Genomic DNA, 26,511 nt, shown 5'->3' on the forward strand with positions numbered 1-26,511 from the left:
ACCAATTCTAGTCCATTCATAAGCAGGGACACTAGTTACTAGATAAAACCAAACTTTCAGATCTGACTCTGAATTAACCAGATGGTAAAGTCTGAGTTACTTTTCCATTTTGTTCCAAATGGTGATCTCTTGCATCAGTAGCAAACTGGACATATCCTCTGAATCTGCTTCCAACAACAATTGCAGGAATTTTCTACAAGTGCCTTCCTTCTTGGTTATGATGCTTACTTCTGCTATTAATGATTAACATGTAACCTTTGTTTTCTAAAATTGCTATTATGTATAGTGAATTCTCTATAAATGACCATTAATTGTAACACCATACATTTTAAGATTAGTGTAGGCTACCTTAAATATTACAGAAAGATGTGAAGATTCTAGAAGTTGTAAGAATTTAAAGTTCAAATGTCGACTTAATATACACTTCTTGTGGCAGTGTTATCTGAGGTCTAAGAATAAGTTTGTGTGTGTGTGTTTACTTTCTCCTATACCATGTGGGATTCTGAGTCAATATGAAAGCAGCTGACAGCATAGATAAAGATGATTAGAGCGAAGAATTTAATCGATAACCACTTTTATCTCAGCAACACACATTACACCTTTAAAAATTATTTGCACAAATGTTTATTCTTAGCTGGTCTCAGAGTAAATAAGGCCAAGCTCTGTGAAGAGTCAGAAAAACATTAGAAAAGAAGGAGCAATTCCGAATGTCAAAAAAAAAAAAAAAAAATGCTGTGGTCAAGCCTGAGCAGTGAGTCTTTCCTTGATGATAGGGTACCACAAGATCACCCCAAGCCACAACAATGTCATTTCTGACATCAATTCTGCAGGCATATGGATCTCATCTCTTAGGAGAAATTCCAAATTACATCCAAGCACACCATTGATAAAAGAGTAAAATAATGTTTCTGATGAAGAATACATTATATAATTTAATACTAAAACACCTTAAGAAAAAAACCTGAATCTGGAATGACAAATCTTTCAAGTCTGTACATATTAATGATTTCAAACATGTATTAGGAAGTGAAGAATTTTATCTATTTCAGGAAGTGTTATACCTGAAGAGTCTGGAATAGTGATAGAAAGACATGAAAGGACAGTTTTAAAAGATAATGTTATTTTTGAAAGACTTTAATAAGCTAGCTAAAACAGTAAGTACTTTCCTTACACATAGTAAAATGAACAGGTGTACTGTCTTAGGAACAGGTGTGTCCCTAAAGCAACCATGGGACCCAAGGGTGGGGGCTGAAGTTGGCCAAAGACCATTTTTAGTCTTTACCATGAGAACCACTGGTATTTATTTCAAGGGGACCATACAATGGAATTATCATATTTATAAGAGAAGTCTGTTGATTAGCGAGTGAGAAAATCAGGGTAGGTCAATCTGTGTATGTTTCTCTCCTAGGCAGCAAGTATGTGTATACACACATACACACACCTGAAATTTTTAAGCTAGCAATCAATAGTAAAACCTGTAATCCTGATATTCTGTCAAGATTTATGCTTTTCATGTTCTCCTATGGTATGAATGACTATTTTAAAAAGTTTTAGCTAGCCTTCAAGGGGCCAAGAACAGAGGAAAGATGTTATTACCTGAACCCAAGGCACTTTAAAGAAAGTGTACGCAGATTTGAAGAGCCTAGAGCAATGGCCCTGTCTATGGCCTTGGGACTCAAAAAGAAATTCACCAAGTGGAGAGTGATTTCTAGGGAAAGGAGACCCTTCCATTCATGAAGTTTCCTCCTAATGCTGAACGCTAAAGAGTCTCAGTGACAGTGCATGTTGTATGTTTAAGTAAGATTGCTGATCTCCTTCTAGGGTACCATGTATTTTTAGGGGGTCATTTATTTTATTTTATTTTTTTTATTATTATTTTTTTAAAAGATTTTATTTATTTGACAGAGAGAGACACAGCGAGAGAGGGAACACAAGCAGGGGGAGTGGGAGAGGGAGAAGCAGGCTCCCCGCAGAGCAGGGAGCCGGATGCGGGGCTCGATCCCAGGACCCTGGGACCATGACCTGAGCCGAAGGCAGACGCTTAACGACTGAGCCACTCAGGCGCCCCTTTAGGGAGTCATTTAGAAGAACCAAACACTACCTTCTCTAACTAAATAATTGCTCATAAATTTCTAAAAGTATTTTTAAAAGAACATCTATCCCTTTGTATGAAGTTAGGACTATTAAACAAAATAGAGCTAAGAAAACCATTTATGGCATTGCATGTTAATATAATTTCAGATCTTCTCTAGTAGACTATTTTGCATCGCCTCACTAAACCATCATGAGTTAATTTTCACTCATTAGGAAACTAAAATCAGGAGAGAGTAAATTTTCCGAGCTAAGTAAGGGGCATAGCAGGCATTCAGACTGTGGCCTGAAAAGTTTACTTGGCAGGCCGTGTCTGCTTGTGCTATATATCTTAGTAAATTATCCTGACATTATTATGAAATTAAAAATAAACTCATAGGGATGCCTTCTTGGTGGCTCAATCAGTTAAGCATCTGCCTTCAGCTTGGGTCATGATCCCAGGGTCCTGGGATCTAATCCTGCATTGAGCTCTCTGCTCTACAGGAATCCTGCTTCTCCCTCTGCCTGCCACTCCCCCTGCTTGTGCTCTCTCTCTCTCTGACAAATAAATAAATAAATAAAATCTAAAAAAATATAAATAAATTCATAATAAGCCAAAGAAGTACATTATCCATTAGTCCTGGTGGAAACCATATACAACCCCAAATCTTTTTTCTTTTTTAAGATTTTACTTATTTATTTGAGAGAGAAAGATAGAGAGAGACTGACCACGAGCAGGGGGGAAGGGGCAGAGGGGAAGGGAGAACAAGCAAGCTCCCCACTGAGCAGGAAGCCTGATGCGGGGCTTGATCCCAGGACCCTGGGATCATAACCTGAGCTGAAGGCAGACGTTAACCAACTGAGCCACCTAGGCGCCCATACAACCTCAAATCTTTTAAAAACATACAATTCACACTAAATGAGCCACACAGTGATGCTCCCACCCACAGGCCTAATTTATTCCCTTTTCCATGTTTCCTTTATGAAGTACTTTACGAATGTTTATCAGTAAGAGTTTCTTTCCTCCTTTTCTGAAACGGTGGGTGAGCAGCATGCCTGTGGATGTTCTGTAGGTAGCACAAGCTCTCAGGAAACAGATCAGAGAGATGAGATTCATCCCGGAGAGTGTGGGAGAGAACTGGAATGTGAAATGAAAGCTGGAAGAAGAGTTGCAGAAATGCCTCCGTGACTTTCTGAAAACTGCCAGTATCGGCAAAGGTATTGTGCCCACATGTGTTTGTGACCAATTAACAGGGAAAACTTGTTTTTTTTTCTTTTTTCAGGTTAGCATCAAACAATAAAATAATGCTTTTTAATGGGCTATGAAACAGTGATGGCTGTTAGCATGTTATTAGTCATAACAAGTTCATGATCACCAATGCTATCCTGGGGCAATTTTAGCTGTGCTGTCTAATTTATAAGCCACAGATAATTCCAGGATTTCTTTTTAATAATTAGTGGCAAGCTTCACCAGTGCCTCTCCATCTTTTCAAAAAGGCCATCAAAAATTAGCAACACTGAAAAGTTTCTATTTGCATTTAGTTTATTAGGTCATCTAGTGATGATTATAATTATTTTAAAAAATGAAGAAAAAGGAGCTCATCACATTACTCTGATTTCATGATTCAGAGGTGCTAGGCAAGAACATGCAGAATTTCAGAAATGCCTCTTAGGTTAGAGAACAGGATAGTAAGTAATGTGTATCACATAAGCCTCAATTTTATTATACCCTGATATTTCATCCTTGCATACTTATAGTATGCTATGGCCTGAATTGTGCATCCCTAAAATTCATGTTGAAGCTCTAACCTCTGAGGTGATTTAGAGATGGAATCTTTGGGAGTGATTAAGTTTAGATGAGAACATGAGGGTGGGTCCCCCATAGTGGGAGATTAGTGCTGTATGAGAAAAGACCCGAGACAGATTTCTCTCCCTCCCTCCCTCCTTCCCTCTCTCTCTCTCACGTGGGGACACAGCGAGAAGAGAAGATGGCTGTCTGCAAGTCAAAAAGAGGAACCTCACTGGAAATCAACTCTTAATCTTGGATTTCTAGCCCCCAGAATTGTAAGAAGTTAATTCCTATTGTTGAGGTCACCCAGTCTATGGTAATTTGTTCTGGCAGCCTGAGCTAAGACATGGTATTACCAAATTCCCTAAAATCTATTGACAAGTAACATGATAAACCAATTTGTTAATTTAGACTCTAAATCTACAACAACTCTCAAAGAAGAAAACGTAGAAATGTTGTACATTCAAAACTCCCTATCTAGTGAGTTAACTTATTAGTTATTTATTTAGATAAATTGCAAACGTCACAGTGCAAGAGGTCAGGACACCTGGGTTGTACCTTAGGAATTTCTCCTGGTTGCTATGCAACCTTGGGAAAGTCTCTTCACAGCTCAGATGGATTAGGTTACTTTTTTCTAAAAATTATTGGTCTGAAGCATTCCTAAGGTCCCTCCCAGTGTCAAAGTTCTACAACCATTAGGGCACTTTAAGTAATGGAAGGCAACTCACACTCACCATTTTGTTCTCGCTGTACGCCTGCCGCCAGAAGATCGGGCTCGCCAAGGCTGATGTCATTCAGCCGGGTGCCCAGACACTCCATGCAGAGATGCTTGCACCACTCCTCGGCCTCCAGCTCTGAAAATGAACACACACCACCGAAGTCAGGCAGTGCTGCGCAGGAATGAGACAGGAAGATAACTTCCTGAACCTTTTTCCTAAGTAGGTGGTAAGAGTTAAAAATCTACCTGAAGAAAACAAAAACACCACAATTTGGCTATTGTGGACATTGCTGCTATGAACATGGGGGTGCAGGTGCCCCTTCGGATCCCTACATTTGTATCTTTGGGGTGAATACCTAGTAGTGGAAAGAGCCGAGATGTCCACCGACAGATGAATGGATAAAGAAGATGTGGTATATACATACAATGGAATATTACTCAGCCATCAGAAAGGATGAATACCATTTACATCAACATGGATGGAAATGGAGGGTATAATGCTTAACGAAATAAGTCAATCAGAGAAAGGCAATTATCATATGGTTTCACTCATATGTGGAATATAAGAAACAGAGCAGAGGACCATAGGGGAAGGGAGGGAAAACTGAATGGGAAGTCATTTGAGAGGGAGAAAACCGTGAGAGACTCTTAACTCTAGGAAACAAACGAGGGTTGTGGATAGGGAGGTGGGTGGGGGATGGGGTAACTGGGTGATGGGCATTAAGGAGGGAACCTCATGTGATGAGCACTGGGTGTTATACTCAACTGATAAATTACTGAACACTAGATCTGAAATAATGATGTACTATAAGTTGGCTACTTGAATTTATAAATAAAAAAAAGATGAACCAAAAAACCCTATTTTTGAGAAGTAAAAAAAATCCCCACAATTAATTCCCATGGGCTGACATTATAACATATTTTAAAGTCATTTTAACTTATTCCAATGTACTTTATCTTATTTACAAATAATAATCTGAGAATATTGTTTACTATCTAGTATATTTTAGATTGATTTAATTTTTGGAGGGCAAGTACTCAGAAAAATTAATTAAATATAAAATAAAGATATATAAATGAATACTTGAAAAATGTCAGACTAAAATAAACGAGAGAATGTGACTTAGATTTGGGTGGGTCAAAGCTCTGATCCTTCATTCTGAACCGCAATGGATCAAAGATCAGCACAAGAATGTGACAGCTTTTCTTCTGTAAACATCAAAAATGGTCCATCCTCACTTTAAAAAAAAATTGGGATAGAATATTCAAAGTAACTTTCCCTTTTAGAAAACTCCAATTATCTAAGATATTGGTTATCTTCCAACTTCTTTATATTTGCAAGTTTATTCTTTGCTTGAAACATTAGAACCTCTTACACCTACACAGACTCTTGTAGTATCTCACACTTTCACAAACATAAGTGAATTTGATTCTTATATAAGGCCTGTGTGGGTGAAGTGGGTAAGTAGAGTCACACCTGGGTCCCATATCACTGGTCAGCACCAAGACAGAATTGCAGCCCATATCTTCTAGATATTATAATATGAAGAATCTGAAAAAGGGTATGAGGTTGAAAATTTTGGGCCAGGCCCCAAAACTGCTGCCCAGAAATTGGATGAGAACTTTCCATTGACAACCGCCCAGAGACATTTCTGACTCTCCCACATAGCATAAATCTGTACTAGAACAGTTTAATATAGATTTCCTTCAAATCTCTTGTTACTCTCCACGGATGACATTCCAACCTTTGCCTTGGCATTTTAAACTACCCAAAAAAAGTTACCTGTGACAGGTTTTCTTGACTCTAGGGATTTGAATACCAACTGCTCTGCTCAACAGTCAATACCATCAAACTCGGGTAATGTTTTCTTGCTGCGCTTAGTCACACTGCCTTAGCATCAAAAATAGGTTTGATCAATGAGATGTCAAGCCAAATTTGTCATTTATTTTTAGTTTTATCAAGACCATAAAATACTGTGAAAAAAATAAAGACAAAGAGCACGTAGTCCTCCACAGGGACTATTCTAATGAGAACAGTAATTCCTATGCTCTAGGCATGAAAGGTGTTTCTTAAGGTACAGTTTGCGTGTGTCATGAACCATCCCCTCAGTGGTTCAAAACACACCATCCACCTAGGGCAGGGAGGAAGTAGATTTTCACGTGAGCCTGGCCTCCTGCTCAGGTGGAATCAGAGCCTACATCTGGCTACTTAGGCCTTTCCTTGGGAACCTAAAAAATAACCCTTTCCAGACACAAGGCCAGTAATATACAGAAGGGGCACTGGCTGAACCTCACAGCTTCCATGAAAAATCATTTTTAGTAAGGGAATGCCAGCCTTCCTGGAAAAAATTTTATAGAAGAAGCATCAGCATGTATTGGAAATCATTTTCATCAGATAGAGGAGTTTTGATTTATAAGATTTATATAAAAGTTTTGAAAGCTTTTTAAACAACAAATCAAAATCTCAGACCAATTTCCATGCCGTGTCTCTAGAAATCCTTGACATTTCTGTGAAGGGAGACAATATGACTATATTTTCCCTTTTTTATATTTTTATGTCTTGAATATTTCTCAGGACTCCACAATTTTAAATCATCAGGAAAATCACATGCAATTAACATCTCATCTGCACGACTTTACCGGACAGTATTTCTGGTACTCCATAGATGGAGCTGAGAATACCTAGTAGCAATGCTGTTTGGGATCAAAATAAAAATGTTAAGTATGACAAAGTATGTCATGTAAGTATGACACCTTTGTACCAGTGTTCCCTTTAAATACAAAGTCAGCGCATTCCCAGAAGTTAAAGAAATATGTCACTCATTTGTATGAATTCTTTTGCCCTAGGATTCAATAGACAAAACAACCATATAATACTTCAGCATTTTAATAGTACAGTAGCATGTAGGAATAGAACTAGCAAAAGTAATAAAAGTAGAGGATATATAGTCACATTAATGACAAGTGTAGACAATTTCAGAAAGAGAGAGAGAAACAGAGAGGAAGAGAGAGGCAGAGGGAGGGAGAGAGACATCCTTGCAATTCAGGTATCAGTTGAAGTTCATTTCTTTTCTAACAAAAGTTTACCGTGAACTCACTATAAGCGAGGCACTGTTCTGTGCTAGGAGGTCAGGTGAAAAACACACGGTTTCTGTTGTCTCTAATGTTAGTCTAGTGGGGCGGGCTGGTGAGTCTAAATGTGGGACCCTGCAGGGCTGTGGGTTTGGTCCGTAGGACCTGGGAGCTGTGGCAAAGGCTGAGCAGCTTGCAAGGGATGTGGTCAGGGACCTGCAGGACAAGCAGAAAGAAGGGGAGGGCATATGTACATGTGAGTGTGTGTGTGTGCGTGTGGGGGGGTATTTGTGAGTGTGTATCTGTGTGTGACTGAGTCTGTGACGTGTGCATATGAGTGTGTTTTAGTGTGTGTGGTATTTGTGACAGTATGTGTGAGTGTGAATGTGTTTGTGTGAGTGTGCTGGAGGAACGATGCTGGACTGAGGAGGGTGGCCAGGGGCCAAGATGGAAAGGCGTCTCCTGGGATCCTGTGAACAGCTAGGGACAGCCCGGAGTTCATGCAGCAAACTCTGAGAAACAGTCAGCACTCTGCCCTTTCTCTTCATAGTGTTGTAGTACAGGAGTGCCCCCCAGATCCACGGGTTCAGTTACTCAAACGTGGTTGGAACCAGATGATCCTCCTCTGATACAGCATCAGGAGGTCAAAGTCGCCTAACACTACATCACATCGCCTACGTCACTCGCCTCCCCTCATCTCCTCACGTGGGCATCTTATCATCTCACATCATCACAAGGAGAAGGGTGAGTACTGCACAGGATACCTTGAGGGGCCCCTGGGTGGTCCTTAAGCGTCTGCCTTTGGCTCAGGTCATGATCCCAGGGTCCTGGGATCGAGCCCCGCATCGGGCTCCCTGCTCTGCAGGAAGCCTGCTTCTCCCTCTCCCACTCCCCCTGCTTGTGTTCCCTCTCTCGCTGTGTCTCTCTCTGTCAAATAAATACATTAAATCTTTAAAAAAAAGATATCTTGAGAGAGACCACATTCACATGGCTTTCATTACAGTATATTATAATTATTCTATTTTATTATTGTTGTTAATCTCTTACTGTGCCTAATTTGTAATAAAACTTTATCATGGGTATGTGTGTCTAGGAAAAAACAGTCTAATAGGGTTTGGTTCTACCCCTGGTTTCAGGCATCCACTGGTATCTTGGAATGTGCCCCCCATGGAAAAGGGGGGGGGTTGTACTATTTAGTTCAAGCCTTTATCTCAAAAGTATTAAGCTTTGTAATCTGCATACTTGATCGAACAGTTTTGCTGCAGATAAGCTGAATTTGTCTAAGTATTATACAATGATTTGGTTTTTTAAAACCCATTTTTGATAGTCACCTTTCAAATAATTATACCTATGCTTTTTATTTGTTCTTTCTTAGGAAAACTATGTATTGAAATCCTTTAAACTTTTATGGTGTGTTAATTTATTTTGTCTCATCATTATTTAACTAGTGTTTTTTGCTGAATTATCTTCCATATTTTACTTCTTCTATTTTATTTTTGCAGAACAGAGGAGATTAAATACAAACGCAATCATCAAAACCCACTGCATTTTAAAATGTTTATTTTCCCACAGATTCAGTGCCTTTTGTCTTTCATTTTATCTTTCAAACTTCTACCTACATATAGTGTATAAATAATTAAATTTCTTTATGGCTGCCTGGGTGGTTCAGTTGGTTGAGCTTCCTACTCTTGATTTCCGCTTAGGTCATGATCTGGTGGGTCATGGGATCCAGCCCCAAGTAGGGCTCCCCACTCACCAGGGAGTCTGCTTGTCCCTCTCCCTCCCCCCCTTGCACACTCACTCTTTTCTTTCTCTCCCTCTGTCTCTATCTCAAATAAATAAAAAAAAATCAAATTTCTTTAAAGAGGAATATAGGCACAAAATGTTTTATGATGCTTTCTATGTTTTCTCTTCATGATGGAAGTGCTTTTTCATAAGATGTCTTTTTCAGATAGCTTGCAGGTATGCTCAAATTTTTAATTCAGGTAAGTAAGTTCTTGTGTGTATGTGTGTGTGTTGTAAAACTGGAAACAGGACGTTACACATTACAAGAAAACAGGATTAAAAAGAATCCTTTGCAATGACACTGAAGCCCAGCTTGAGTATAAGAACATTTCTGTGATGGAAAGCCAGCATCAGGATGGAATACTTTACAATCTGTGGAATTCTTAATAGATACCAACAGAATATTCGATGCACACATTTTAAGCTTCTTACAAGAACAATTATGAAACGGGACTTTTTGAGGAAGAGATGCTGTCAAGAGATTTCATCTTAGTGATGTTTTCATAAAGTCTAAAAGAAATTCCTTTCTATGTAACAATTATGAGGTGCTTGGGAGTGGTGAGGGAAACAAGAGAAGAGCTATGTGCTGGAATATGAAAATATTGCCAGTGCTATGGTTTTTAAAGACTACAGTCTAAAATCATATAGGGATCTAAAACTTCCTATCTACACAGCCAAATTTATTACCAAAGCATTTGGCAATAGCTCATATTGAGTATGGAATTGAATTTGGCCAATAATCCCAATAAGCTTAGAAGTGTATGCATCCCCAGAGCTTCTAGAAAGGAATATAGCCTTGTTGACACCTTACTTTTTGCCAAGTGAGAGTCGTGTTGCACTTCTGTTCTTTAAAAATGTGAGATAGTACATTTGTATTGTTTTAAGCTGCTGTGTGTGGTGATCTGGTATGTTATCACTGAAGACCAAAACCAATACAAAGGCCAAACTCTCTATTCTTCTCTACTAGGAAAACTTCCAAGCAAACAAATTAATTTAATGGAATTTGATCCATAAAAAAATTAGAAATATATATATATTCTTATACACATATAAATAGATAGATAGATAGATAGATAGATAGATAGATAGATAGATAGAATACAATGTGATTAGGTTTGCTTGAAGCTTAAGAAATTAAGGATTTCCTAATATTAAAATTGGGGTAATGAAGTCTCAAGACAGAGAATACAGATGCTACAAGAGCTAAACAAAAAAACCCAGTGGGGCAAATAGAGGAGGGTCTGAGGGAGAGTTGGAACCACCACCAGAAAGATGAGATCCACTGTGGATCTACAGACACTAAGAGAGGACTGGGTAGATGGGTCCATGATCTATAAGGAAGGGATGTGAAAGGGTGTGTGAGGTAAGGGACCAGATGCCACAGAGCAGGCACACATGATTTAAAGGCACACACACTGGTTTGAGGGGGGCCAGAGTATTTTCAGGACAATCTTCTACTTTCATGGCCTCTGAGGTAGAATGAAGGCAAAAGGAAGGAAGACGTACCCTGCAGCAACTGGGTAGTAAAGGAAAACTGGTTATCCATAGGCAAACAATGAAAATGCATCGCAGTCTTACACTGTACACAAAAATCAATTCCAAGTGGATTAAAGACTTGAAGGTAAACCTGAGACCATGAAAGCCCTAGAGGAAAACAGAGAGGGTAAGCTCCTTGACATTGGTTTTGGCAATGATTTTCTGAATTGGACACCAAAAGCATAGGCAACAAAATAAAAATAAAAAAGTGGAATTACATCAACTTAAAAAGCTTCTGCATAGCAAACAAAATCATCAACAAGAGGAAAAGGCAACCTACGGAATGGAAAAAAAAATGCAAACCACATATCTTATTGGTTAATATTCAAAATATTCAAGGAACTCATAAATCAAGAGCAACAAAACAGATAAACCAATATAAAAAAAATGGACAAAGGGTCCGAAAGGACATTTTTCCAAAGAAGACATCCAAATGGCCAATGAAATAAAAGACAGATTGAGTATGTGCAAGGAAAAATAGGAGAGAGGAGACATGCATTAGAGTTGGAATACGGGTAAATATAAAATTCTATTCACAAGGTTTTGGTTTGTGTTTTATAAAGGGAATAAGATAGATGGCACAGTAGCTGGAGGGGAAGTGAGATCAAGAATTTAGTGACATAAAAAAAGGGTAACAGGGTTTGTGCAGGTGTGTAAGTTAGTAGTGCCATATACAGAGCTCCATGGGGATTAGATTCTGGAGATGAGAGATTCTCATGGTAACTGACATAACAATGACAAAGTCACGTTGACATGAGTCCTGCGGGCCCCATGTTGATAGTATGGTGACCAGAGGGTGCTGAAGGGAGATAGGGATGGGAGGTCTTTTTTGGAACACACAGTGTTCTGGGCCTTCCAGTGGCTCCTGTTGATGAAGGTGGAGTCTGCAGAAGGGCAAATTTATTCCCAAATCAGTGAGATATTTCCTCATGACTGCAGATTAAGTCTTCCATGGGTGGTCTCATGCTGAGTTCACAGACAGTCTTCTAATCCCTACTGATAGCAGACTGCCAAGGGGTGTCTCCGTGATTTTTACAGGACACTGGGCCATCAGGGGGCAGTTATGTCTTACTCAACCTGTTTAACAAAACTCGGGGTCATCCTCGACTTCATTCAATACCTTCCATCTCGTATCATTCAATCCAATCAAGCAATCAGTAATTTTTCATCTGCATTATGTGCACAGCACCATTTAATGTCCCGGGAATAAATAAAGTCTGTTTCTCTTCATCTTGCTCATGTTCTAATGGAAATAGGCAATGCAGCAGCAGAAAGGATTCATTTAGGTAGTAGAGTCAGGCATTGGTGGGAGCTTTTTTAGTGTGGTCAAAGAAATCTTATCTATAGAGAGGATACTGTCAAATGTAACATTAAAATATTTCTCACAAATTACTTCCCCCATTTCTACTACTACAGTTCTTTGTTTCTTTATCACTGCTGGACCTTCTTATAGCAATCATGCCCACATCTAATCCATATGAAACACTTTAGCACCCTGAACTAATGCTGTCATTCTATTTCCCATTTTAAGCCTCTTTGTACTTCCCAATATTTATGTATTTTATTATCCTATCTTTTCTGGAGTACAGAACACAGCATTCTAACATGCTTCCTTCTCTTCATTGCTCCCTCTGTAACAGACACTAATGCTATTCACCAAATTTTTTAGTTTTTTCCCCTTAGGGCTTATAGTATGATGGCACTTTCTTGTACCATTAACACATGGTGTAGTCACTGGTTTGGCCAATGAATTATGAGTAGAAATTCTTTGTGATACTTCTGTATGAAAGTTGTAAGAGATAGGTGTACAATTCTTTCTGTTCCCTTCCCATTGATGCAGTGATATAAAAGCAAGTAACAAAATAGTGCTTGTGTAAGTCTAGATTCCTGATGTCCATGATTAATAGAGCCATGCTACAGACCCCCAGGATACGTGAAAAAAGGTTTTGATGGGTGAAGGCACTGAGATTTGGGTATTTTTATGGCTACATACCTAGTGTTTCCTAATTAAAAAAAAAAGATGGACAAAAAAATAGAAGTGGGGTGATGTTATCACACACACAAAATTAAATGGTGTCATTGTCTTGGTGGTCAGTCAACAAGGGATAAGGAAACTCTCAAGGAACATGTGAAAGATGCTGATCCATCATGCAGTGGTAAACTATTTGGCTCAAATATCACCTGCTATAACTTGGTGATGGCATTAGAAAACTTGATGAAGTATGGAGAGGGGTTGGAAATAGAATATTGGCAGCTAGTGTTAGTGGCTGTAGCTACATTTGGCAAGGTATTAAGGAAATGAATTGGTTAGTTTGCACATAAAAGGACTAAAAGGAAATAGACTGTATCCAAAAAATTGGAGACTTTCCAGGTTGAAAAAGGCAACTGCTTCTCAACTCCAAGTTAACTCCAATAACAATAAAAATGGTAAGACTGAGTTACATACTCTTTCTTTTTTTTTAAAGATTTTATTTATTTATTTGACAGAGAGAGACACAATGACAGAGGGAACAGAAGCAGGGGGGTGGGAGAGGGAGAAGCAGGCTCCCCGCAGAGCAGGGAGCCCGATGCGGGGCTCGATCCCAGGACCCTGGGATCATGACCTGAGCTGAAGACAGACACTTAATGACTGAGCCACCCAGGCGCCCCCATACTCTTTCTTGAAACCTCTGAATGGCTGAAAATTCCTTGGAGTAAAGGTCCAGCCAAGGGTGTGATGCCCAGTGTATCTGTTCATTTGGAGAAATGGCTTTGGGAGAAGATACCAAGGGGCTGGTTCTCCTACCAAACCTGACCGCTCAAGATCTGAACAAGAAACAGCAGGAAGTCTAGAATTCAAGGGAAGCATTTCTAGGAAAGAAATGCGGACATAACTATTGGCACATGGAACTAAGTAAAGTCACATAAATTAAAAATCTAAAAAAAAAAAATCTGCTATGCTTTTAAAAAGTTGCATTATGAAAAAAATATGAAGCTGCTCTAAAAACAGTGAATGCATGGCTTTTGGAGCTTGTATACCACACTTGAGTTTCTAGGGCAGAAAGCTGTCTGAGAACATTTCTCAGCTCCTAAAGAAGTTATGTACTCCCAAGTTTACTTCAGATGTGGAGTCAAAGCAGAGAACAGAGATCAGGGAACTCCTAGAAGATCACGGGTTTCAGGTTATAATGTAGTGGTGTCCCCTAGGGAGAAACATTGGCACCTAATCAAGTAAAAGACCCTATCCCACATAGTAGGGGGCCTCTGCACCAGTGTTTATCCTGTCTCATGCCATGACTATGCATTGGTGTGGGGGCCATAGGTTTCTACCCTGAAAAGCCGCATCTGGACCCGCTGCAGGGACAACTGTGTATCCAACTGGATGTTGGGATTGGAGGAAGCATCGGGGCTGTGTCCTTTGGGGAGGAGTGAATGCATTTTGTATTTAGGAAGAAAATTCACTGGATATTTGGTAACCAGAAGCATGGATAGTGGGATTCCTTTGTACTGTTTATTTGGTAACCTTCTTCATTTAGGCATATGGCAAAATGGCATTTTCTCCCTTTGGAATTAGTTGTTGAGTAAATTAGAAAGAATAAAATACTTCCAGGACATCTGGGTGGATCAGTTAGTTAAGTGTCTGACTCTTAGAGTGATTTCCACTCAGATGGGGCTCTGTGCTCAGTGGGGAGTCTGCTTCTCTTCTCTCTCTCTGCCCCTCCCCACACACTCTCTCTCTAAATAAATAAAATCTTTAAAAAAAAGAAAGAATAAAATATTTTCCATAATGTTCCTCTAAATAGACACAGCTTGAGCCACTCTGAAAGCATACAGGACAAACAATGTCTGCAGTTAGGAGATGAGATGAATGTAGTGAGTATCTTTGCTTATTTCTAAAAAGAACATGCTAGTAGTTTTGAGCATTACATAAGCTGGAATTCTTATTTCATTGTAATCGTACATTCACAAAAGAAGAAAGCATGAGGACCACTCATGTTGAAATTCAAATAATTAATGAGGAACATAAAAGTGATAATTATTCAATAATTTGCAGAAAGACGATCATTAATATCTATATGTTCTATTCATATGATCATAAGTATTGTACAGCTTATAAAGGTAGCTTTTCAAAAATCAGTATCAAAAGGAACATATAATAAATATTATTGAAATTAATTTTACATTCATTGCAAATAAAGATCAGATATTATTCACAGAAAAGTACTTACATAGGTGTGAAAAATTATTTAGTAGTAAAGTTTTTTAAAAAAATACAGAAATCATGAAAGAACCCAACTGATTAGTTGTAATTAAAAAAAATAAACACTACAAGAGGGGTGCCTGGGTGGCTCAGTTGGTTAAATGGCTGCCTTGGGCTGGGGTCATGATCCCAGGGTCCTGGGATTGAGCTCTTCATCGGGCTCCCTGCTCAGTGGGGAGTCTGCTTCTCCCTCTCCCTCTGCCCCTCACCACCCCAACTGGCCCCCAGCTCCTGCACACTCTTTTTCTCTCTCAAATAAATAAATAAAATCTTTAATAAAAACACTAGAAGAATTTTAAATATTAGATCTTGAAATTAATATACCTTTTGATGCATAGATTTTAAATTTCAATCTTTATTTTCTATCACCTTTATGACCCAATTCAAATATTACATAATTTATTGAAAAACATATTTGTTCAAAACTGGTGGCACCACAAAGCTCTATTAAAAAGCTGTAATCATCAAGACAGTATGGTACTGGCACAAAAACAGACACATCAATCAATGGAATAGAACAGAGAACCCAGAAATGGACCCTCAACTCTATGGCCAACTAATCTTCAACAAAACAAGAAAGAACATCCAATGGAAAAAAGATAGTCTCTTCAAAAATGGTGTTGGGAAAATTGGACAGCCACATGCAGAAGAATGAATCTGGACCATTTCCTTACACCACATAGAAAGAGACCCAAAATGGATGAAAGATCTAAATGTGAGATAGAAATCCACCAAAATCCTAGAGGAGACCAAAATACTCACCAAAATACTAGCCAGTAGGACCCAACAGTACATTAAAAGGATTATGCACCACAACCAAGTGGGATTTATTCCTGGGCTGCAAGTTTGGTTCAACATCCACAAATCAATCAGTGTGATACAATACATTAATAAAAGAAAGAACAAGAACCATATGATCCTCTCAATAGCTGCACAAAAAGCATTTGACAAAGTACAGCATCCTTTCTTGATTAAAACTCTTCAGAGTATAGGGATAGAGGGTACATACCTCAATATCATAAAAGCCATTTATGAAAAACCCACAGTGATTATCATTCTCAATGGGGAAAAACTAAGCGCTTTTCCCCTAAGGTCAGGAACACGGCAGGGATGTCCACTATCACCACTGCTATTCACATAGTACTAGAAGTCCTAGCCACAGCAATCAGTCAACAAAAAGAAATAAAAAGCATCTGAATCGGCAAAGAAGAAGTCAAACTCTCACTCTTTGCAGACTATATGATACTTTGTGTGAAAAACCCAAAAGACTCCACCCCAAAACTGCTAGAACTCATACAGGAATTCAGTAAAGTGGCAGGATATAAAATCAATGCACAGAAATCAGTGGCATTCCTATACACCAATAACAAGACAGAAGAAAGAGAAATTAAGGAGTCGATCCCATTTACAATTGCACCCAAAACCATAAGATACCTAGGAATAAATCTAACCAAAGAGGCAAAGAATCTGTACTCAGAAAACTATTGAATACTCATGAAAGAAATTGAGGAAGACACAGAGAAATGGAAAAACGTTCCATGCTCATGGGCTGGAAGAACAAATACTGTGAAAATGTCAATGCTACCTAGAGCAATCTACACATTTAATGCAATCCCTATCAAAATACCATCGACTTTTTTCAAAGAAATAGAACAAATAATCTAAAATTTTTATGGAAACAGAAAAGATGCCGAATAGCCAGAAGAATACTGAAAAAGAAAAGCAAAGCTGGTGGCTTCTGGACTTCCAGCTCTATTACAAAGCTGTCATCATCAAGACAGCATGGTACTGGCACAAAAACAGACACATAGATCAATGGAACAGAATAGAGAGCCCAGAAATGGACCCTCAACTCGACGGTCAACTAATCTTTGACAAAGCAGGAAAGAATGTCCAATGGAAAAAAGACAGTCTCTTCAACAAATGGTGCTGGGAAAATTGGACAGCCACATGCAGAAAATGAAACTGGACCATTTCCTTACACCACACACAAAAGTAGACTCAAAATGGATGAAAGACCTAAATGTGAGACAGGAGCCCATCGACATCCTAAAGGAGAACACAAGCAGCAACCTCTTTGACCTCAGCCGAAGCAACTTCTTCCTAGACACATCCCCAAAGGCAAGGGAAGCAAGGGCAAAAATGAACTATTGGGACTTCATCAAGATAAAAAGCTGCTGCACAGCAAAGGAAATAGTCAACAAAACCAAAAGAAAACCGACAGAATGGGAGAAGATATTTGCAAATGACATATCAGATAAAGGGCTAGTATCCAAAATCTATAAAGAACTTATCAAACTTAATACCCAAAGAACAAATAATCCAATCAAGAAATGGGCAGAAGACATGAACAGACATTTTTCCAAAGAAGACATCCAAATGGCTAACAGACACATGAAAAAGTGCTCAACATCACTCAGCATCAGGGAAATCTAAATCCAAATCTCAATGAGATAGCACCTCACACCAGTCAGAATGGCTAAAATTAACAAGTCAGGAAATGACAGATGTTGGCAAGGATGCAGAGAAAGGGGAACCCTCCTACACTGTTGGTGGGAATGCAAGCTGGTGCAGCCACTCTGGAAAACAGTATGGAGGTTCCTCAAAAAGTTGAAAATAGAGCTACCATATGACCCAGCAATTGCACTACTGGGTATTTACCCCAAAGATACAAATGTAGTGATCCAAAGGGGTACCTGCACCCCAATGTTTACAGCAGCTATGTCCACAACTGCCAAACTATGGAAAGAGCCAAGATGTCCATTGACAGATGAATGGATAAAGAATATGTGGTATATATATATATACACTACTCAGCCATCAAAAACAATGAAATCTTGCCATTTGCAATGCCATGGATGGAACGAGAGGGTACTATGCTAAGCAAAATAAGTCAATCAGAGAAAGACAATTATCATATGATCTCACTTATACACTTATATGTGGAATTTAAGAAACAAAACATAGGATCATAGGGGAAGAGAGGAAAAAATAAAACAAGACGAAATAAGAGAAGGAGATAAACCATAAGAGACACTTAATCTCAGGAAACAACCTGAGGGTTGCTGGAGGAGAGGGAAAGTGGGGGGATGGGGTGATGGACATTAAGAATGGCAAGTGATGTAAGGAGCACTGGGTATTATATAAGACTGATGAATCACTTACCTCTACCTCTGAAACCAATAATACGTTTATGTTAATTAACTGAATTTAAATTTTTAAAAATGGGAAAAAAAGAAAAACACATTTGTTGACCAGTTACCCTTTAAATTAATGGCTTCTGAAGCGATATAAATTGGAAGTAAATTTTCATATATTGCAGAAAAAATGTTATTAAACTTTTTAATATAGTTGAATAGGATATGTCCTCTTGTGTTTGGATCCAACTAAAGCTACTACCTAAAAACAGCCAAATATTCCACATTCTAAAAACATGCTAAAGAGAGCTACCATACACATTCACACAGTGCCTAAAATTAGAGGTATGAAAACAGGCTACTTTTTTTCACTTGTTACTATCCCTTCCCATGTAAGTGCTGAGTGAAAAATAACAAGCAAAAAATGATCTGACAGATTTGGCTGCCCAAGAGAGTACTATGGCAATTTCTACCTCTCCATCTCTCAAGCCAAGGGAGACTGTGCTTTTGTGTATCTCTGAGAGTATGTGTGTGTATATGGGCAGAGGAGTGGGGTGGTAAGACAACTTCTCCCAGAGACTAGGAGTATCTCTAGGATTCATAAGAAGTAGCAGACTGGAAATCTGCTTATGCAGTCGATTTTTTTTTTTTTTGCATTATTATCAATTTGATGAGGGGGGAAGGGAAACCGGAGAGAAACCCTAAGTTGGCATGGGTGGGAGACCTGCATTCTCATGCACTGGATGGCAGAAATGAAATAGTTTAGTGTGTCCCAAGTGGTCCCTGCTGAAGCCCAAGAGTGCTGCCTGCTGGATGAGGGCTGAAGAAGAGACCCCAGCAAAAGAAAGTTCTGAGTAGATTATGGTGGTAGATGCTAGGCAGAAGTCAGTAATGAGGAGTGCAGGTCGGGTAGCTGAAGTCCATCTGCACTCACACCAGGGTCTGTGCAGTGAGGAGGCCCCTTTCAGGACTTCCAAAAGATCTCACAGTTCCCAAGTGAAGAGAATCTGCCACACAGAAACCATGGGCACTCAAGACAAAATGGCAGAGCACGTTTTCCTCTATCCTTTTTCTCAAGACTCAACAGAACAGTGAAGCCAGAATTTAGCAGACTGAGAAGGCTGTAGAACAATTATGTTCCCATCTTTCCTGATGCAAGTAGCCTTCTCTTCAATGTGTTCCTGGTCACTTCAGCTCTTTCTTATGGACATTTTTCATTTAATGCTTTGTGCCTCTTCAGAAGATCGCATGCATGTAGATGTGAAGACTGATGACTTTTTTGTAAATCACCTTATATAACAGGAATGACAGGGACACTGTTTCTTCTGAAGGAGCACGTCAGAGAGCAGAGAGTGCAGGTGGACCAAGGCTGGTGGGGGAGGAGCAGCAGGAGCTCAGGCTCACCTCTGGGATTCAGGGGTGAGCAGACCCCTGATTGACCCAGTGATTAAATGTTTATATGGTTCCACTATTCTACTGCAGAATGAAGAAAATTTTCAAGCTGTGTATCTGGTTTTAGTGTCTTCAAATGTTCATTGTAGAAAAAATATCTTCCTTAAGACAATGAGTTAGGACCATGTTGTAACGCTTAGGGGCTAGTCTTTGCCATGCACAGTGTGTTGAGAGTTAGTGTTTAATGACTGCATGCAGGCTTATTTTTATAGCTGCTGTAAGCACCAGACCAGGAATATTGAGAAGAATGAAGTATTGGAAACCCAGTTGCAGTTACACTTGTTTTTTCTTATTGGAAAAAGAAAGTTATGTGTGCAAAAGTTAAGCATTTTGAGGCTTTCTATATTAGCTTGTGTTGTACTCTGGAATATTGAAAAAAGACACCAGAAAAATATTTGTTTCCATTTGTATTCACAGAGAGCTGCTCCTGGGACATCTAAGAAGCAGAGCCAATGAGGCAGACAGACTCCTTTATTCTGATCAGGAAAATTAGTAAATAAAAGGCAACTCTTGGCTGCGGTGTCTTTTCCATATTGTCCTGCAGTAGAAGGAGTGTGGGCTGTAATCCTAATAGCAATAATCACTAGTAGTAGTTGTCAGCATTCCAACCATGAAAATAATAGTTATTTGTAAAATATTTACTGTGTGACAGATACAGTCCTAGGAATACTGGTAATAAACTCATGTAAGCATCCCTCCAGCACTCTGAGTTAGTCACTACTAGTTTCCCAAACGTACCGCTGATGTAACAGAGGCCAAAGGCTTTAAGAAGCCTCCCGGTCACTCAGCTAGCCCAGGAGGTCCTGGAGGCTCACCCAGCAATTCAGCCCCAGGTTATGCTCTGATCCACAGTAGGAGAGCCCGATTAATTTTTATTTTAGGTCTGATACAATTCCACACCTCATTCCAGAATTATGAGACGTAGGTAAAAATCTCTCATCATGCTGGTGGATTTATCATTTCCCTCATGGATTGGGTCAGTTTCCCCTTTGTATGTCATCAACATACAGCTCCTATTCTGAGACTATTTTGTTAGGTGCACAAGGGCTAAGGACTATTCGATTCTATTTCTAATAAATATTTCAATGTCAAAAACCTCATTACATTACACCAGCTTTCGTTGGTTTGCATTTTTTTGTTACACTTTTCTGCATCAGCCAACTTTTGCTTAGATTATGCTGTGGTGGGAAACAGCCTGCTATCTAAGAAGATTTCTAGAACAGCAATGCTTACTTCTTGATTCTGACCTTGTTAGATGCAGGTCAGCTTCAGCTTTGCTCCAGGTCTTCTCCTTCTGGAACCAGGCTGAAGGGGCAGCCTTTACCCCAGTCCATGGTAGAGATGATAATAGTGAATACAGAATCATGCATTGCTGTTAAAATTCAAATGTGGCATATGTCACTGCTCCCACATTCCATTGATGGGAGAAAGTTAATGGAAAAAGTTTAATATTCTAACAGAGAAAGGCAGGCAGTAATTGGAAACAGTAACATGATCTTTGGCATGCGACTCAGCTTTCCCCCATTCCTTTACTTTTTGTTGCTCTGGGTCCTTTTAGTGCATTTATCTTGCAAGATGTATATAACTAAATTTTAAAATCCAATTTGAGATCTCTTAAAAAAACAGATAGGTGTTTTTATTTATTTGACGTTTTATTGACCATTTTGTGTTTTCTCTGTCACGACATTTTCCTCACCTCTTTCTTTATTCTCTTTTAGAGGTTTTCAGACTTTACTGTACTTTAGAATCACCTGGAGTGCTTGTTAAAGTGGATTCTTGAACTACCACCCAGAGTTTCTGATTTAGCAGGTCTGAGGTGGGACTTGAGAATTTGCATTTCTTATAGGTTCCCTGATACACAGATACTGCTGGTCCAGAGACCACTGTTCTATGGTATTCACTGTATTCTCTTTATTTTTTTCCTATTCCCCAGGTGTAAAAAGAAACATAATGATCTTGAAATACTTAAAAAATTTCTTCTCCTCTTTATACCATATTATTTTCTAACATTCTATTTGCAACTTATTTTAAGTTTTTCAGGTCTCAAGATAGTTATTATTCTTAGCATTTTATATCAGCACTACTTCAAATTTATCAACTTCTTTATTTTTTAGTCAACATCTATTGAATTTGCACTATGTGCCAGGGCTTTGCAAGTATTGACTTGCTTATCTCCCATAAAAAGCCTATGACATAACTGCTATTATTTTTAAAATTCTCATTTTACATGTGGAAACAAGCACAGAGAGGTACAGGAATTTACTCTTGGTTACGTAGGATGGCCGACTCCAGTGCCAACGTCCTTAACCATCCTACCATATTGCTTCATCATGGTGATTTGCACCCCCCCACTTTCTGTTTTCAGGTTCCTTCTTCCTAAAGAATATATTTTTACACTTTCTGTGAAGACGGAGGTTAGTAAATTTCCTTAGATTTTTATTTCTGAAAATAGATGTCTTCACTCTTGAATGATAATTTATCTTGACAGTTATTTTTCTCCAGAATTTTGAAAAAATTTTTCTAGCATCTTCTGCCTACTGTTGTTAATATTGAGACATCTAATAATCCATCATTTCTTTCTAAAAGAAGTCTGGTTTTCTTTGGGCTTGCTATATTTGCATGGAGCCCAACATGGGGCTTGAACTCATGACCTTGAGATAAAGACCTGAGCTGAGGTCAAGAGTTGGATGCTTAATCGACTGAGGCGCCGAGGTACCCCTCTTTGAGCTTGCAATGAAGATTTTTTTTATTTTACATTTAATTTTGCATATTCACCATGACTTGTCTATTTGTTGTCTTGATGGAACTCTAGAAGACACAGGTCTTTCTTCATTTCTGGCATTTTTCAGATATTATTATTTTGAGTTTGCATCTCTCCTGTTCACTTGTCCATTCACTTGGACATTCTGTCGGATATATGTCAGGCATATTCTGGACATTCTCATTCTACATTTCATATCTTAGTATCATATCTTAATAGTTTTCTCTCTCCACAGTTTGTGCTGCATTCTTTTTTTTTTCATGTTTTCATATCATCTTTTTTATATTTAATTTTTATTGTTATGTTAATCACCATACATTACATCATTAGTTTTCTGTGTTGCATTCTTGATTTCTTCAGATTCATCTTCTAATTAACTAGGAATCTCCTCAGATAGCCTAATTTTATTCAATTCCTTCCATTTCAGTGGTTTATTTTTCATATGCTGTTTTTTTATTATGATGCCCTTCTAATATGATGTCTAAATTTCTTATATTTATTTATCTTAAATATAATTATTTTATATATTTTAAAACATTTTCCTGTTTGCAGTTCTTGGGGTACTAATTCGCCTTTTTAAAAATCAGCTGATTTTCCTTTCAGAGTGATTCACTTACGTGTTTTGTACTGCTTTATTGTAAACTAATCTTCAGAAAGCTTTTCTCTCCTCCGGCAATCTCATAAGCCTGAAATTCTTAAATCTTCTCAACAAAACTTTTTCAACTTTGCTTCCTTCAAAGCCCTACAGCAGTGAGCAATTCTGGATGAATTCTGAGTTTAATATCAGCTTGGAATTCTTTCCTTATGCAAGCAGTTTACATTCATTCAATAAATGTTGACTAAAATATGTAAGTAACTCTACGTTATATTTGTGTGGGGTGAGCCTTTGTTTGGATGACCCCTCTCCACCCCAACTCTGAGACAGATGTCAGCCCTTCTCATTCACTGCTTTCTCAGGGCATCGAGTCAGGGAGTGCTATTCCTTCCTCAAGAAGGGGAGAGCATTTGGGAAGCTAGATTTTATGAAAGGAATTCAAGTCCCCAGCACCTACTTCATGTTGCTGCAATGTCAATGTCTTATTTCCTGCCCTAGTGATGTTTACAACTCTGTGTGTGTGTGTCTCCCTCATTTAGGTACATAACGTGAATCTTTTGTCAGATTTGGACAATTCTCGGCCATTTTTACTTCAAATATTTCTTCTGCACAGTTTTTTTTTCTCTCTTCAACTTCTGATATTCCAGTGAAATGCATTTTAGGGTTTTTCTCTGTATGTTTTCCATATTTTAAACTTATTTCTGTTTTTTTAAATTATTTTTCTCTGTGTTTAGTCTGGGTATTTCCAGTGACCTACTTTTCAGTTTACTAATATACTCTTCAGCTATTTTTAACAGATATTAAATCCATTTATCAAATTCGTATATTCATTTGTAACGTGTTCCAGAATTTCAATTTGATTCCTTTTTGTAGGTTTCAGTTCTCTGCTGAAGTTTTCCACCTTGTCAGGCATATTTTGAGCATTTTAATTGCCATTACTTTAACTCCCATATTGGTCTGTTGGTTATCTCCAATGTTGGATAACTTATAGTCCTGCTTCTATTGATTATTTTCTTCTCTTCTTTATTTGGTGTGATTGGTAATATTTGATTGAATGACGAAAAGTATATCTGAATCATTATAGAGATGATTTGAGGATGTGAATGATGTTATCTTTGTCCAGACAGGGTTTAGTTCAACTTCTTGCAAGTGGTTAGAGACATATCAAATTCATTCAGTCTGGGACTTAGCTGATTCAAATCTAGGTTTCTGTCTCTGTCAGGACTGGTTTATATTCAATTTGCCCTTATTCATGGGGTAAAGCACTTCAGGATCCCACCAGAATCTGGGATGTTTATAAGGGCCCCAAAGAGGGCCCCTCCCCCTTGGTGGACCTTGAAATCCAAATTTGACTCCCAGTATCATGAGGCTATTGAAAGCGCCTAGCCACCATTTTCAGCCTGGTTTCTCGGCCCCTAGTGGTTACTTGCCTATGGGTAAGTACCTTGTGAAACAGAGTCAAATGACCGGCTCACCTCCCTGTGCTTCCTTCTATCCAAGGACACATCAAGCAATATCCAGGTATTTCCTACATTGTTCCTTCTTATTTAGGACCCCAGTTCCTTCCTATTTAGGACACATCAAGCAATATCCAGGTATTTCCTACATTGTTCCTTCCTATTTAGGATGCCAGGTCTTCCTATTTAGGACCCCAAGTCTGCTATAGGGGAGATGACTGGTGTGTTGCCTACTCCCTGTAGCAGATTCTGTATAAACAGAATCTGGGACCCTTGCTCAGGGCAGGAGCATCTTGATCTCTCTTATCACTTCTTCTAGCTCAGAGATTGGAACTCTCATTTATGAGTATATTAAGGTCTCTGACCTATCCAGAAATAATATTCCCTATATTTTCTTGACATATATGTCAATTTTTGTATACAAAAAAAAAAATCAACCAACTATATATTTTTTTAACAAGAAGGGAATTTTAGGGCGCCTGGGTGGCTCAGATGGTTAAGCGTCTGCCTTCGGCTCGGGTCATGATCCCAGGGTCCTGGGATCGAGTCCCACATCGGGCTTCCAGCTCCTTGGGAGCCTGCTTCTCCCTCTGTTTCTCTCTGTCTCTCATGAATAAATAAATAAAATCTTTAAAAAAAAAAAAAAGGGAATTTTAAAAGAAGTTTTCAGAAATTCTTGTCGAACATGCCGCTTGTCACATTGGTCTACCTTACCTAAGAACAACAGATAATCGGCACAGAGAATGTTAATTCTCTGTTCCTATTCTTGGAAAGGAAATTCATTACATGGTGGTTCCTGGGCATCTAGGCTTCACGTAGGGGTCTTTATAAAGGTGTGTCCCATGAGAGAATACTTTTGGGATTAGTCTTCAAGTTTTATTATTTTTTAATTCTAATTATTGGAATTGCACTGCACAAACTGATGAATAAGGGAAGATATGACATCTTTTATATTACATAAAACTTTATATATTTGTTGCTTAGGTCCTGCACATTTCTCAGATTGTCTACTCTTAGCAATTTTATGGGAATTTTTGTCACTGGAAAGAAAGTAATTTGTTTCCATTTCCTTTTTGAGATATATATTGCTTCTTTGTAAGGAAGTCCTTAACTTCTGTGTATTGATCTTTTATCAAGCCACCTTACTGAACTCATTAATTCAAATCCATTTTCAATTGATTTGTTTTTGCATTTTCTGATTATACAATCATAGAGTTGGCTATGACTCAACTATTTAACAAAATAGTTACGCAGAAAGATTCCCTAACAGCAATACAATTTAATTGCCAAGCTCTGAGAGTATCTAGGGAGGCTGATAATTTAAGTTTCTTTGTCCTAAGGGAAGTGGGCAAAACCCTGGCAGTGAAGGTATGCAACCACAGAATGCAGCCGGACCTAACAGGCTCTTTTTCTCATTATTTCCATGGATTTGTGGAAATTCAGGCCATACAATGAAGGGTATCAGTTTCTAGACTTCTGACAGGAAGACTTGGTTTATATAGTCATGAATTACTCCTCTTTGATAGGACATTTTTTTTGTAAGAAAAAAAAAGGCTTTCAGAAAAATCTTGTTGTAACTATTTTTTAAATGAATAGAGATTTACTATTTTTCTTCTTAGATGAGCCTTTTTTGTGAGTGATAGGTGTTGCAAGAAATATTGGTGTCCTTCTCATGCCTAGGGCATGCACAGATTTTTAGAGAGGGACATAGTTATAGACTTCTCAAGTGGTGCTGGTGGTTAAGAAGAAAAGTCAGGAAATGATGAGGACTCAAGAATATGTCATCTGGATGTTCTGCTCTAATAATATATCCAGTGAGATTATGTGCTTAATAGTATAAACCATGACTCTCTCTCTTTGGTAAAATTCAGCTCATGTTCTCTCACTTAATTTATAGAT

The 26,511-nt window shown here is 38.5% G+C and overlaps 1 protein-coding gene across 1 annotated transcript in view; it reads right to left on the minus strand.

The window, feature by feature from the left end:
- Positions 1–26,511, minus strand: part of DOK6 (docking protein 6) — a 365,856-nt gene that overhangs the window by 158,306 nt on the left and 181,039 nt on the right. Inside the window, exon 4 of the mRNA XM_064577838.1 lies at positions 4,594–4,713. Within this exon, the coding sequence (XP_064433908.1) occupies positions 4,594–4,713 (120 nt within the window). The remainder of the gene's footprint in view (positions 1–4,593; positions 4,714–26,511) is intronic.

Source organism: Mirounga angustirostris, unplaced genomic scaffold (genome assembly GCF_029215605.1).
Source record: "Mirounga angustirostris isolate CCGP_5_RB_7025 unplaced genomic scaffold, mMirAng1.0.hap1 SCAF_14, whole genome shotgun sequence".
Lineage (NCBI taxonomy): Eukaryota > Metazoa > Chordata > Mammalia > Carnivora > Phocidae > Mirounga > Mirounga angustirostris.